General features: G+C 39.5%; 1 protein-coding gene across 1 annotated transcript in view; it reads left to right on the forward strand.

The window, feature by feature from the left end:
- Positions 1 to 14,664, forward strand: part of trdc (T-cell receptor delta constant) — a 15,405-nt gene extending 741 nt beyond the window's left edge. Inside the window, exons 3-7 of the mRNA XM_071543352.1 lie at positions 8,267 to 8,319; positions 11,197 to 11,502; positions 11,861 to 11,929; positions 12,849 to 12,963; positions 13,953 to 14,664. Of these exons, the coding sequence (XP_071399453.1) occupies positions 8,267 to 8,319; positions 11,197 to 11,502; positions 11,861 to 11,929; positions 12,849 to 12,961 (541 nt within the window). The 3' untranslated portion in view covers positions 12,962 to 12,963; positions 13,953 to 14,664. The remainder of the gene's footprint in view (positions 1 to 8,266; positions 8,320 to 11,196; positions 11,503 to 11,860; positions 11,930 to 12,848; positions 12,964 to 13,952) is intronic.
- The last annotated feature ends 201 nt before the right edge of the window (positions 14,665 to 14,865 follow it).

Raw genomic sequence — 14,865 nt, forward strand, 5'->3', positions numbered from 1 at the left:
TAACTGTTTCGTTTTTTTTTTTTTGTTCATGTTCTGCCTTTTTAATAGTTTTAAGCAGCTTCGTTGGCTCTCTGTGCCTGCTCAGTGTCCGTTTACTACTGCTGTCATGGTTAGCACTATCACCGAGTGGACAACAGACAGACCGACAGACAGACAGACAGACAGACAGACAGACAGACAGACAGGTGGCTTGGCTGGAATGTTTTCCACTAACTTTTCTTCAACAACCACTACTCTAGTTGCACACACTTCGCCCATAAACAGGCTTGATCCTTGTATAGCGGTTCTGTTTTATTAATCTGCTGTTCGGTCGCAGGAGAGGTGAAGCGTTTTCCCCCGGCAGCCTGTAGCTTTTAACTAACCTGTAACTACTAACCATGATGCTGCGGTGACAAGTGTCTGTCTGGAGGGGAGGGGGGGGGGAGGGAGGTGAGGGGGGTGAGGGGGGCGGGGTAGGGAGGGGAGGGGGGAGCCTTTACTTGCCGGTCAGTCTGTTAATGAAGGGCCAATCAGAGAAGCGCTGGGCGACAGCTGACCACCCAGGAGGATCTGTGCTAGTGGGGTCAGTGGCTCCGCCCTCTAGGGTCAGAGGCTCCGCCCCCTGGGTTCACAGGCTCCGCCCCCTGGGTCCAGGCTTACTGGAAACGGTTTAGACCGCTCTATAAGTTATTTCCTCTCTGGTCTAGACCAGTGGAAAGGCATTTTCTATCTAAAAAGTGTAACAGACTCGCTATTTAGTTCTGAGGGATAAAAAGCCTGTTTTTTATTTTCCTGTAGAGGACGTTTTATTAAAGCAGACTTCAAATGATGTGTCTATTTTCCGTGTGATTGTGCTTTTCATGTTGCATTTACAAAATGTATTTGAAAAATAAAGATAAAATATACATCGGACTGAATGTGGGGACAGATTTGGCCAGAGGCGTTGAGTTGTAAAAAAGGAGAAAAAAAAATCCGCTCAGCAGATGGACTGGACTGTGAATTTGTTTAAAACCTGTTTGCTTTTCTGTATAACGCTCAGCACGGGCTTCTGAACGGGACCGGTTTTGGAAACCGGTTCTGAATGTGGATCCGGTCGCCTTTTTGGAGCAAGAATGAAAGGAGGAGGAGCCAGCGATGACATTCCACACTCTGAGTCCCCGCCGCTCCAGGAACAAGGACAGATTTGCATTCACAGATGTGCATGAGGCCCGGTCCGGTCCGGTCCGGTCCGGTCTGAGCGATTCCGGTTCGGTTCTCAGAGGGAATGTTGGGTTCAGATCTGGGCTTTGAATTCTGAGGCTTTTTGTGTTTCTGTCTCTCCAGACATTCAGAACTGGTGGAATCAGCCTTGAATAAACGTAAACCATGTTCTCCCTTGAAAAGGTGTTGAATTTCTTTTGTTTTTGAATGCTTTCATGTCCTGGATTTAGTTTCTGTCTGGTCTCTCTGAGCTGTAGTCTGTCCACATTTCTTTTTTTTTTTTTTTTAATTCTTTTTTTTATTTGGTTATTTCTCACATCCCCTTTTACATCAAAAATATTTCAACATAGGTTGACAGTTTCCTTTACAGGGGGTTACAATTGAGATAATGAAAATAATAATAGTAACAATACTGAAAATAACTAACGTAAATAACACAAACATATCAAAACTAAACTAAACATGGGCTGTATACAAGTTCACCTTACATAGACACACATATTCAGTCCAATATACAGAAAGATATCCATATTATTTATCTAAAAATAAAAGTATAGGGTCGTTCCATTATCAATCCCAATGGTCCCCTATTGCCTCCATTAATGGTGTCCATCTTTCTATAAAAATGTCCATCTGTAATCTTAGCATATATGTAATTTTTTCCATTGTATAAAGGTTTCTTAGAATTGTTAACCACTCATCATAGATGAATTACATCTGGTTTCATCCCAAGAATTGCTATCAGAGGGTCTCTCTGTCCACACTTCTGTTATCTGGAAGTATCACTGTAGGAAATGGCACAACAGGAATTCAGAAACTTTCCAGAGCGACACATTTCTGTATTTCTCACATATAGTTTTATATTATATCCAGTGGTGGAATGAGTACAAGAATGTCCTACTCTAATAGAAGTATTGTTACTTTGCTGATCTTTTACTTAAGTAGAAGTGTCTCATTTTAAAATGTCCTCAGAGTAAAAGTTACTGAGAAAACAGAGTTCAAACTAGATTCTTTTCACTGGAAACATTAGAAATGACAAAATAAAGAGCAGAAACAAAGTAAAGTCAGATTCCTCTTCTCACTGTGAATGGATCCACAGTTTGTCAGTTTACGTTGATCCAGTTTCTGTTGCTGATGGAGAGACACACAATCTGTTCTGTGATGGATGGGATTTAAAATGGACTGAAGTAGAAGAAATACACTTAGGTACAAGTAAAATTAACAACTCCATATATTTATGTTGACTGTGCTGCTGAAAACTTTTACAAAACAATTTGCAGACATCTACATCCTCTGCTGTCCTGCAAACCTTAACGGTCGGTCATGTCCTGACCTGAGGTCTGTGGCCTGAGGTCTGTGGCGCAGGGGGAACAGGTCATTTAACCGGTAAACGTGTCGCTAGCCGAGCATCGCTCCACACTGAGCCCCACTCTGCCGTTCATTTACATACATCCACGTCTTCCATTGCCCCATAAACCTTAAAGGAGGGGTATCATTTGCTTTTTCAGCATTTTTATATAATTACTTAGCTTAGTTATAGCTTTAGCTATTCACTTCCCAGTGTTTGTTTCCCACCTACAAGAAAATAGGTTGTTTTACATAAGCAGCTTCTTATGCTAATGAGCTACTGCTCTGATTGGCTGGCCATTCTGGAAGGCCCGCCCTCCTCTTAGCGCTGATTGGTTGATTTCAGACAGTCCAGTGTCTACATAGACAGTGTCTACATAGGGGGGGGCGACTGCCCCTGCGCTTTTTGCTGTGAGTGCTGAACTGCCCCGTTTTTTTTTTTTCAGCTATACACCTTTATTTAAACAGGGTAGGTCCAGGCCCTAATGGGCACTTCCAATACTTCATTATGTTTTTGGCCTTTATTGACAGGGCAGACAGGGCAGAGAGAGGGGATGACATGCAGCAGAGGCACGGGCCAGATTCAAGTCAAGTCAAGTTTATTTATATAGCCCTTTGTCACAAGCATGTCTCAGAGCACTTCACAGAGAGTGTGTCTAGCTAGGTCTAACTAAACACAATCAGTGGTGAACAAAGTTATGTAAGACAAACATAGCAACAAAAACACAGGTAGGCAAGAGCAGATTTAGCAAGACAAACAATCTACCTGTTCTACAGCCTAACCTACCTGGCACCCCCGGCCTTAGAGCCTAAATGCACACAAGGAAAAACTCCCAAGAAAAACCTTAGTAGGAAAACTTGGAAGAAACCTTGGGCGGGCTGAGGCAAATAGGGTCCCCCCCCCCCCGCAAACAGAGAGAAACAAAAAGAAGGGGAAGCGGCATGCGGCGATGAGGGGGGGGGGGGGGGGTTTAGTGCTAGAAAATTCAGTGAGACGAGGGCAGCAGTCGTAATTCAGCGTCCAGGTGAGAACAGCGGCAGGGAAGAGCAAGGCAGCACTGACGATGAAGAGCCAGGGCAGCACCCGTCACTGCCAGGTAGAGACTGACCTGGAGTCAGAGAGAGGAGAGAGAGAGAGAGAGGACACGAGGCCGCGTACACACACACACACACACACACACAACACACCCAGACACACACACCCAGACACACACACGTACAGAGGAAGGGGAGAAAAACAGCTGCACACAGAACACACAGGGTCAGAGAGACATCCAGGTGGGAGCAGCATCAGGGATGGGACTAAGACCAGCACCGAGGACATCAGAGCCGGGGCAGCACCCGTCTGCTGACAGCTAGAACACTGCACAGGAATCTGAGAAAGGGTGGAGAAAACCAGCCGTACACACACACACACACACACACACACACACACACACACACACACACACACAGGGCTGTGCAGAAGCAGCACAAAACCCAGACGTATTTGGGCACAGACACACTCATACAGACAATAGATAGAAAGTGGTTAGACAGTGTAACCAGGAGGCAGCCCTATGCTATGTTCCCAACGGCAAATTTCTATATAAATACTGTCTAGGCTAGGATAAGAGAACAGACTGTGTCGAGCCCAAGCCAACGGTGCTAAGGCAGGTCGTATGACTGCGAGAATAAATAGGTTTTGAGTCTAGATTTGAAGATTTCGACAGAATTAGCCTCCCTGACCGTAAGAGGGAGCTGGTTCCAGAGATAGAGAGATCGGTAGGAGAACGCTCTACTGCCTGCTGATTTTTTCTTGATTCTAGGGACAATAAGGTCATAAGGTCGATCATCCTGTGATCGGAGGGCACGAGGGGGAATATAAGGGATGATGAGGTCGGATAGATATGATGGTGCAAGCCCATGTAATGATTTATAAGCTAACAGAAGCACCTTAAAGTCAGATCTGGCTTGATTTGGGAGCCAATGAAGGGAGGTTAGGATTGGAGTAATGTGGTCAAATTTTCGAGTTCTGGTTAGTACTCTGGCGGCAGCATTTTGCACGAGTTGTAGTTTTTTAATACTGCAGTTCGGTAGGTCAGAGTGTAAGACATTACAGTAATCGAGTCTTGATGAAACAAAAGCGTATATTAAAGTTTCAGCATCCGTCGTATTTAGCAGGGAGCGAATTTTCAAGATATTGCGAAGGTGGAAAAATGCTATTCAAACCTGTGCAGCGGCCTTAATGGTACGCGCTCCACCTGTTGAGCCACCGGGGCTCCGGCCCCTTCCATGCTTCATTTCTGCCCTAATGTCACACCAGAGGGGCATTTGAGCAGCTCAAATGCCATGAAATGACAGAAAAATGAAAATGAATTCTGTTTTTTTTTCTTCTTTGGAGGCACCCTAGTAAAACATGAGACCCTCACTTTTTTCATCCAAAGGAACATTCTAATGGGACACTTGGGAAACGTGTTTTTCTTCCATAGGGCCGGAACAGCTGGTTGATGCACTGACTTGCTGTTCACCTGTTGGTCTGTCAGCCAGGCAGCACCAGACTGTGTGTTATTTGTGAGTGTTTGCACGGTGTGTGTGTGTGTGTGTGTGTACATGTGTTGTCTGTTTACCTGTGTGTTCACAGTAAGTGTAGGTTGATGAAGTCGTGCCACTTTAAAAGTATCTTAATTGTTTTCATTTAGCAGACCTCCAGGCCTGTCATTCTTTTCAATCATTCTTGATTTGAAATTACGTTGGAGTGAGGTCAGACTTGACTGAAGGATTTTTTACTCAACTAAATTTAGTTGATAGTTGATATAAAATGATTTGCATATTCAAAAATAGACATTGTTTTATAAGTTGGCTGTAGCCTAGAAATAAACTTAAAATTAACGCAGCTGTAAAGAAAAATAGATAAATTGCATCCTGCAACATCCAGACAGCATCTATATAGAGTGAAACTGCTGCTGGCTTTGCCTCAACAAATCAAACAAATAAAGTATTTGCCAGCTAGCTGTGTGTTATTTTCTCTAGTTAGCTTATAATCAATCTAGTATTTTATTGACGGTTTGTGTAAGATATTGATTGTTAGCTTTGCAGTTTAAATGAGGCATCTAGCTTGAGTCGAAGCTAATGTTACTGTGGCAAATAAGTGTCAGCTAGCAGCTATAGTGCTATTCCAGCTGCTTCAGTGGAACACTCTTTTTCAAAGCTGAAGCTGGTAAAAGACAAGCTCTGTAACAGTGAAGACAAACTCTCTGCTCCGCCTGTCCACTGAGAGGGATCAGCATCGACCACACAGTCATTCATATTTTCAAAAAGGAGGATTCTGCTGTGAATCCAGTCTGATACAGGAAAGTTGTTTTTAGACCATTTTCCCCCTATTTTTTCCTGTTTTTTCCCCAAATTCAAACCCGTGGAATTGTTAAAATACATGGTATGTAACAATGCATTATGTAATAACTCGACAAAATGTAATAAATTTTCACTTCATTATGTAATAGCACCCACATTTTGTAAGTCTGCCGCATTTTGTAATGCACAGCCTGAACGCAATACACAATAAATTTCCCCGTATTTTGTAATAAATTATTACATATTGCGGTTGTTATTACAAAATACGGGAGTTGCTTTTTTTTTATGAAAATGTAATAATATGGCGCATTATGTAATCAACCAAAATGGATGTCTTCATTCATAAAAATCATTATAACATTATAACAACAATGTTTATTTTATGCATTCTAGCATGAATCATACTGACTAAAATTCATTTTAAAAAGATATTATTAGTTCAGTAGATTAGTATCTTTCACTGGTCAAAACTACATTAAGTGTCACTGTGTTCCTTAGCTTCATAGAAACTGGACTTGAGGGTTCATAGAATTTGCAGTGGATTTCTAACATACAAACAGTTCAGTTTTAACTTGCAAAAACTACTTAACATGTAGCACCAATAGAAAGAACCATAGATGGTTATTACATAATGCACTGTATTATTACATTTTCATCATAAAAAAAGTGCAACTCCCGTATTTTTGTCGAGTTATTACATAATGCGGTGTTATAACATAATGCGTTGTTACATGGTCAACAGCATTGTCTCATTATTCCTGATGATAATTTATTTAAATGTGAGTTCAGAATCATAAATAAAACATTAATAGCAGTGTAAGAGTTGGTATCCAAGTTTTGATTTGATTAATCATCCCAGTTATTTTAACCTATTCACTGGTGTTTATGTGATGTGTTAGGGTTAATCTGGAGGGGAGGGGGGGTTTGGTTCGTTCATCAAATGGAGCGCAGAGAAACACATCTGTGTTTGTGTATTTATTAGACGATATAAAGTCATATATGAGGCCGGCCCTAACAACTCTAAGAAAAAAATGAAAAAGATATAGCCCCTCCATCCTAGCTGGGGGGGCTATATCAGCGTGCACTTATGCCCCCCAAACCCAGGTGGCTTCAGGTTGGTGCGGGCAGAAGGTGCCCCTTTTTCATTTTTTACCCCTGCCCCTTAGCAAGTCTGTGCACGCCACTGGTTCCACTATTGTGAGGCAGAGAAAAAGTCTGATTAAGATGTACTGAAGGGATAATTCCATTAGCATGACAGGTTTTTACAGCAATTAAGGAAAAAGTATTCAAAATGTCTTTTTCAAAAACATAAAGAATGAATGTTATGAAATGTTTTGCCAGTGAGACATTAAAGCCCAAGTGAATAAAGGGAGTGAATACTGCCACTAACTAGATTTTTCTGTTATTGGAATTTCATACTTAACCATAAATTTATTGAATTGCCACTCCAATTTGACAGAAAATAGAACTTTGCAGATTTTAGATGAAAAATCCTGAATAAATGCATTTTAGACTAATGTTGGTGCACAAGAATATGTGCAAAAAGTCAAGGTGTGTGTATGTGTGTCTGTGTGTGAGAGAAAGTTATCTAGGTGAGCTAGTTAGCTAGCTGACCTTCAAGTTCAAACTACCCATACTAGCCTATAGCTATCTAGGTAAGCCAACATCATGACTGAAAAAAATAAGTCATTGCCATTTTTAGTTTGCCTGTTTTTAACTTGCACTCTGAAAAACTGGCTCTTTCGCTCCACTCACTGAGGTTTAACTCAATCAGATTATTTCTGTCTCTGAGAAATGTTTGTAGAATTATAAACTCCCACCTGCTCATCAGACAGCTTGCTACTCGCTATATGATTTGTCATTTCCACCCTGGCAGCATAAAGCCCATAAAGCCACAGGGAACCGGAAAGTGGTTTGATGGGAAAAAAACCTCAAGCCACTTTCACCTTGTTATCTGCCTCTGCATTAGAGAAACTGTTGTTCAGTTTTTGTCAGGCAGTATTTCACTGTGTGGATATATACGGGGTGGGTATCCACACTGACTGAATATGCAGACAGACCTGGACAAAAACCTCCCTGTCTGATCTGTCTGTTCACTGTGTGGAAGGAGTCAGAATTTTACTAATAAATAACCTTTCCTTTCAGGTAAGTACCCAGCTGGTTCATTTTCACATGATTACAGTATTACTAGTTAATGGACAGTAATTCACTTTTCTCTGGTGTTGTATGCATTGCTTGAGTAGCCTATTATATTCAATTAATTAATAGATTAAGACAGAAAAACTCACTCTGTTTATGTTTCGGCATGTTATAAAGTACAATGTATTGCATAAAGTTGTTAAAAAAAGGCAGAATTACTCTTATAATGACTGATTCACAGCACAGAGGTTTTTGTATGGTGCTGTAGCACAGTGAAATTATTGTTTGGAAAAGCCATCAGTCTCACCGTCAACCTCAAAGGTAAGTGCAGACATTTTCTATGTGTTATTTATTATTTAGCATTGTTAACTTAAGAGGGTCAAAGATATCTTTATTTATTGAACTGATTTATTTTTATTTAGGCTTTAAATTTCATATATCAGGTTAGTCCTGTTGAGATGAAGGATCTGACTACCAACACTGTAGTAACTCTATAATATATTTTAGAAGGATACTGTACATCACAGCAAAAATATGGGTGCCTATACTGTAGAAATGTTATTGTGATACTACAGGAAATAAATAAACCATGAGGTCACGATAAATTCACTATTGAGTACCATAGAAAGACTAAGTTCATATGTGAATAATAATAATAATAATGATAGTAATAATAATTCATTTGCACTGCAAGTTGCAAAGTCCTTCATACAGACAAAAAAAAATCAACAATGACAAAGGTCAATAAAGCAAAGAACAATGAAGTAGTAGAAGTAAGAAAGATTTTTGAATATCAGAAATGTTATAATAAACTTTAATATTGGTAAACTTTATTTGTATAGAACTTTTCCCACACAAAGAACAAAGTGCTTCAAAATTAAAAGCATGAACACACAAATACACAAATAGGACACATATAGATACATATATACATGCATAGGGAAAGTTACAGAGAAGCATTTGAAAGGAAAATGACAAAATAATAAAACACAAATAGGACATATAAATGAGTCATATGTAGGGAAAGTTGCAAGGAGCATTTTAAAGGAAAATAATAAAACAGCATTAATTGAAAGAATATTAATAAAAGTGAGTTTTCGGTTGACTCTTGAGAGAAGACACAGAGTTCCATGAACAGATTTCTTCAGGCAAATTGTACCAAAGTTCAGGTGCCCTGACTGCAAAGGCTGCTGCACCTTTAATCTTTAATGCAAAGAGTTTTGTCTGCTGATCTAACTTTGCTTCTGTACACAAAGAGATAACAGCTCTCTCTTCTTTTAGTTAAGAGCCTGGCTGCAGCATTCTGAACAAATTGCAAATGAGATAAAGCTTTCCAACTGTGGCACAAATACAGGGAGATACAGTAGTCAATGCCAGATGAAATTGACTACTGGATGACTTTAAGAAATGGATGACTATCACTGAAATATTTCTTAACTGGTAGAAGCAAGGCTGAGCAACTGTTTGGATTTGCTTCTCAAAATTCACAGCAAAATTAAAAATGACACACAGATTTCTAGCAGCCGGTTTGATGTTAGTTGCTAGGTTTCCAAGATTTTATTGAATTATATTTGAAAGGCCAAAAATAACAACTTGAGACTTGTCATTGTTAAGTTGCAGAAAATTTTGAGACACCCAACAATTAATATCATGTCAGGTAATATGTTATTAGGATTTACCGGCAAGTACAGCTGTGTATCGTCAGCATAGAAAGGAAATATTATGTCTACGAAGTACATGACCAAGAGGATAGAAAAGAGAATAGGACCCAGGATACAACCTTGAGGTACTCCAGAGTTAAAATTTGCAGCAGATGATAAAGAATTAGCATAGCAACAGAGAACTGCCAACCAGAGAGATATGACATAAATCAACTAAGAGCAATGCCTGATATTCCCACATAGTCTTTTAAACAATCAATGAGGATTTTGTCATCAACAGTGTCAAAAGCAGCACTAAGATCAAGTAGAACTAGGATCAAACATTCACCAGCATCCGCTGCTAAAAGATAATTTGTGTCTCTGAGTAATGCAGTCTCTGTACTTTGTTTAGAACGGAGACCAGACTGGAATTTTCAAATTCAAATAAACTGTTAAATGTATGTTAAATGTAGGATAAATGCTTAAATGATTAATTATTTATACACAACTTTCTCTAGAACTTCAGCCAAAAATGGGAGATTGGTCTAAAACTGCTGTGAATGGACGGGTCAAGACCAGACTTTTTAAAAAGGGACAGGACAAGTGCATGTTTAAAATATGAGGGAACAGAGCCAGTGAATGATGTTTATGATGGCATGAATAAACGGGCAAATAGCTGTATCATGACCTGCTTTACTAGTGTGGTCTGTAAAAAATATGTCTTAAATAAAGTTCTAGGGTTATTGTTGCTCTCAGCAATAAGATTAGAAAAATATTTTTCCCTAGCAGCCTTAAGTGCAAATTCATTTTTGTCAATTCCTTCACGCGTAAATGATAAACATGTTTACTAAACTTCTATTTATGTTCCGCTTTCTTACACTCATTTAAAAGCGCGAGTCTGACGATGAAAGCTTTTGAGAGTTTTTTTTTTTATCTCAGAAGAGCAACATCGTCTAGAGCAGCCAAGCAAACTGTGTTAAAATTTACAACTAAATTCTCAGGTAAATAGACGATTGAAAACAATTTTGTACTTAATAGCAGTGGAAGAATTGATTATCATGCAGGTCTGAATGCAGGTAGAAGAGATTGAAGAAGGAAAAAAATAATGGCAAGATGGTCAGAAACAAATAAATCCTTTGCTTCAAGATATTCTAAAGTGAGGCCAAAGGTCATTATTAAGTCTTTGACTGAGTATTGGTTCTGTTATTGATTGTGTGAGGTTAAAGGATTCAATAAGATTAGAAAATTCCTGACTCAAAGTACTATAGGAATATTATAGTGATTTTTCAATATTGTGCAGAAATATTAATGATTTTTCAGTAAGATTTTTCAATATCATAGGAATATTATAGTGAATTTTCAATATTATAAGAATATTATAGTGCCATCAAGTACCATTCAGAGGTATAGCAGTGCAATTGATAAAACTGATGACACATTTCCTTTAGCCTTCATTTCCCTCCAAGTCTTTTGTAATTCAGAATGACCGATCCTGAACCAGCTGCACTGAACTGATTTATTGCTTTTTTTGTTTGTCTCTTCTTGTTTTCCTCCTCAGATCCCTCCCCGGCCTCCCCCACCCTGTCCATCCTCAGGCCTCTGGAGGGGTTGGGGTCGGACGGGGGGGGGCCCAAGGTCTGCCTGGCCACCGGCTTCTATCCTAAGGGAGCCCAAATGGTGCTGGAGCTGAGCGATAACAAAACGTCCATCACTCACAGCACCAGCAGCGCCGCTCTGTCCCGAACAACCAAAAGCTACGTCTACGCAGGATTCTCCAACGAGAAGATCAAGTCCTGCGAGCTGGACGGCGTCGTCACCAAGGCTGAGGCTGAGGCTGAGGTTGAGGTTGAGGTTGAGGATCCAGGTATACAATCTACAGTCTATACGGAGAGGGATAAAAAAAATATGAATAATAATAATAATAAACTATTTCTATAGCACTTTTCAAAAGTTAGAGTGCTAAACAGTCAGGAATAGCAAAAATAAAAAAGTAATAATAATAATAAACTTTATTTGTATAGCACCTTTCATACAAGAAATGCAGCTCAAAGTGAAATATTAATTATGATTATTAATACTGTTATTATTATTTAATTACTTTATTTTTATATACCTGTATCAATGTCTAATTAAGACTAATTGCTGTTTATTTTCCTGCTATTTGGTAAATAAAGTGGATCTGATAACCCAGTAATCATCATGTCGTATTTTTCTGTTTGTAGCTCCTCTTGTAACTCAAACTCCAGCTGCTGCTGACACCAGCCCAAAAGAACCAGAAGACCTTCAACCAGGTTAGTGACCAAACCTGCTCCCTGCACACCGTACAGTATCATACAGTACTGTACCACACCATACAGTACCACACAGTACAGTATCATACAGTACTGTACCACACCATACAGTACCACACCGTACAGTAGCATACAGTACTGTACCACACCATACAGTACCACACAGTACAGTATCATACAGTACTGTACCACACCATACAGTACCACACCGTACAGTATCATACAGTACTGTACCACACCATACAGTACCACACCGTACAGTATCATACAGTACTGTACCACACCATACAGTACCACACAGTACAGTAGCATACAGTACTGTACCACACCATACAGTACCACACAGTACAGTAGCATACAGTACTGTACCACACCATACAGTACCACACAGTACAGTAGCATACAGTACTGTGCCATGCAGTTCAACCAAAGAATGATTTTGTTTCATTTGAGGCCTAGAGGCTGAAAATCATTCAGTATTTACAAGAAAAAAAGCTAAAATTTGAGAAAAACCGGAAAAAATAGACATGTAGAAATATGTTTCTTTTCCTATCCCATAAATTATGTCACGAAACACTGGGGGTCCTGACCCCCAGGTTGAGAACCACTGCCATACCATACAATACCATACCGTACTATACAAGTGTTAGCATGGAGCCTACGATAACTTATCACTTATTCTTTTAATGGAGCCAGCAGTGCCAGTGTCTTCCATTTATTACAACTGATGGGTTAAATATTCTTCTTATCTTCTTTTCTTGTTCATTTTATCTGACAGCACTTTGTAACTTTGCTCAGAAAACTGCATTATAAATATAATTCTTATCAATTACTGGATAGTTCCATATAGAAATGATTTCTAAGCCTTTTACTGTTGGTTGACTTCTCCCTAAGAGAGAGTTTTTTTCCCCCCATACAGATAATCGCAAGTTCAACTTCTCCCTGCTGGTGGTGAACGGGTTGAGAGTGTTGTTCTTCACTAAAACTCTGGTGTTTAATACGATTTTCACCATCAAGGCTCTGCTCTATTAGCGGTGAGTCCACCCAGCACAGCCAGCTTCACTCTGCAGCCACTTACAAACCTACTGAGGCATTATACCAGCTCAGAAAATACTGGAAGGATTTTTATTCCACAATGCTATATTCATTACCTTAAGTCCCCCATTCAATATCTGTAAAATCTAGAGGATGCGGGCTGTAAACGTGTCTCATTTAGTCAACCAAGAACTGAATACAGTGTCTCATATTGGAACAAAGATAATTTATTGAACTCATCCATTTAGGAGGAGTTGGCTGGTTGGTAAGTTAGTGAGTCTACAGGTAACCAACCATCATGTGGAGTCCTGTTCTGAGTTTTGGGGTTTACCAGCCACTCTGGCCAGTGGACAAAACCTTCATTTGACTGTGACTCTGACTGTGATTTCCTTATCAATCAGTTTGGCTTGTGTCTGTCTGTCTGTTGCATTGTGTTGTCTTGTATATTTAATGTGTCAGTAGATAACATTCTGTGCAGCAGTTTCATCAGTTGAAACCACATTTCAGAAACCTGAAACCAGCACAACAGTCAAACCCAAACCTGCAGATTAGGATCAGAGAGGCGGCTCGCTTTCTGAGAAACAACAGAACAGTTGACTGTTTCACATAAACTGTGAATCAAAATTCATTTATAATAATAGAGTTTGATCCATGCAGAGAATGGAATAGAGGTTTAATGTTAAGATAAGAATGTCTCGGGGCGTCCCGCTGGCTCAGCCGGTAGAGCGTGTCCTAAGTCCTAATCACGGCGGCACGGGTTTGAATCTGGCCTGTACCCTCTGCTGCTCTGTCCTGTCTTTCTCCACTGTGACTGTCTACAACAAAGCAGAACTACCAAAAAAAAAGAAAGTCTCAGTACTGGTTTGTTAAGAGGGCCTATTATGAGAATTCAAATTTCCCTCTGTATCCATACATAATCAAAATTGTTTAATGACGACGTTGTTAAAAGTGATTTATTGCATTTTCAAAAACCCATCCTTTTTTCCAGGCAGTTTCAGACTAACTCCAGGAAACGCATCACAGCTGGTCTCGGTCCTAATTGGCTCCCTCACTAAAGAATGACTGAAATACGTCCAATCAGGCCAGTTTGCAGCATTTGAGCTGGAAAGCCTCGACTCAGCAGGTTTACCTCATTTGAATTAGAGGAGCTGCTGCTGTCGGCCAATCAGGGTCCAGTACTGTGACGACTTAGACTTCACATTCATTCAATAAAACCCTGTTAGCAGCAGAAAAGTAAATATAATCATATCTGCTGTTTCCTTGCAACAGTGGTTTGTACAAAAATAGTTTTTAGGAAAAATGATGGAGGCACATTTTGAAAACTGAGATATTTAATTTCTAAAATTCATAACAACCTTCATTTGACAGCGGCTTGGCCTTTCTAGTGGTAACTAAATTACATTTATTTGCAAAACATTATTATTATGGAGAACATTATCATACATTATCTTATCCTTAGTCATAGTACATTTAAAAAAAACAAAATTTGAAAACTGAATCCTGAAAAGTGAATATTATGGAACCTTCCTGGTTTACATCTGGTGTGATGCTGCCCTCTAGTGGATGATAGAGCATGTTGATGATAATTAAAATCCCTGGTTGTAGTTGAGCTTACACACGTTATGATTTCTCTGATTATGATTTCTTTGTGATTGTTCTTTCTTACAGTTTGTAAATTTACATGTAATGTAAAACTGTAATCATTTTTTTTTTAATAAATATGGAAATTGTTGCATTTTAATGTCTTTTCTCATGTCATTGATAAACCTCTCCTGTCTAAACCCCTCAGACTTTTACTAATTATAGGCTGCAGGTGAAGCTTTGAGCTCAGCAGTCTGAGGAGAATTTAGGCCAACAGCTGAGATCGGCTCTGCTCTTTCCTTCCTGCTGCTAGAAAAACT

This window comes from Centroberyx affinis, unplaced genomic scaffold, assembly GCF_046629955.1.
Source record: "Centroberyx affinis isolate AG114_WGS23_722 - 3 ecotype Tasmania unplaced genomic scaffold, CSIRO-AGI_Caff_v1 ptg004296l_1, whole genome shotgun sequence".
Taxonomy (NCBI): domain Eukaryota; kingdom Metazoa; phylum Chordata; class Actinopteri; order Beryciformes; family Berycidae; genus Centroberyx; species Centroberyx affinis.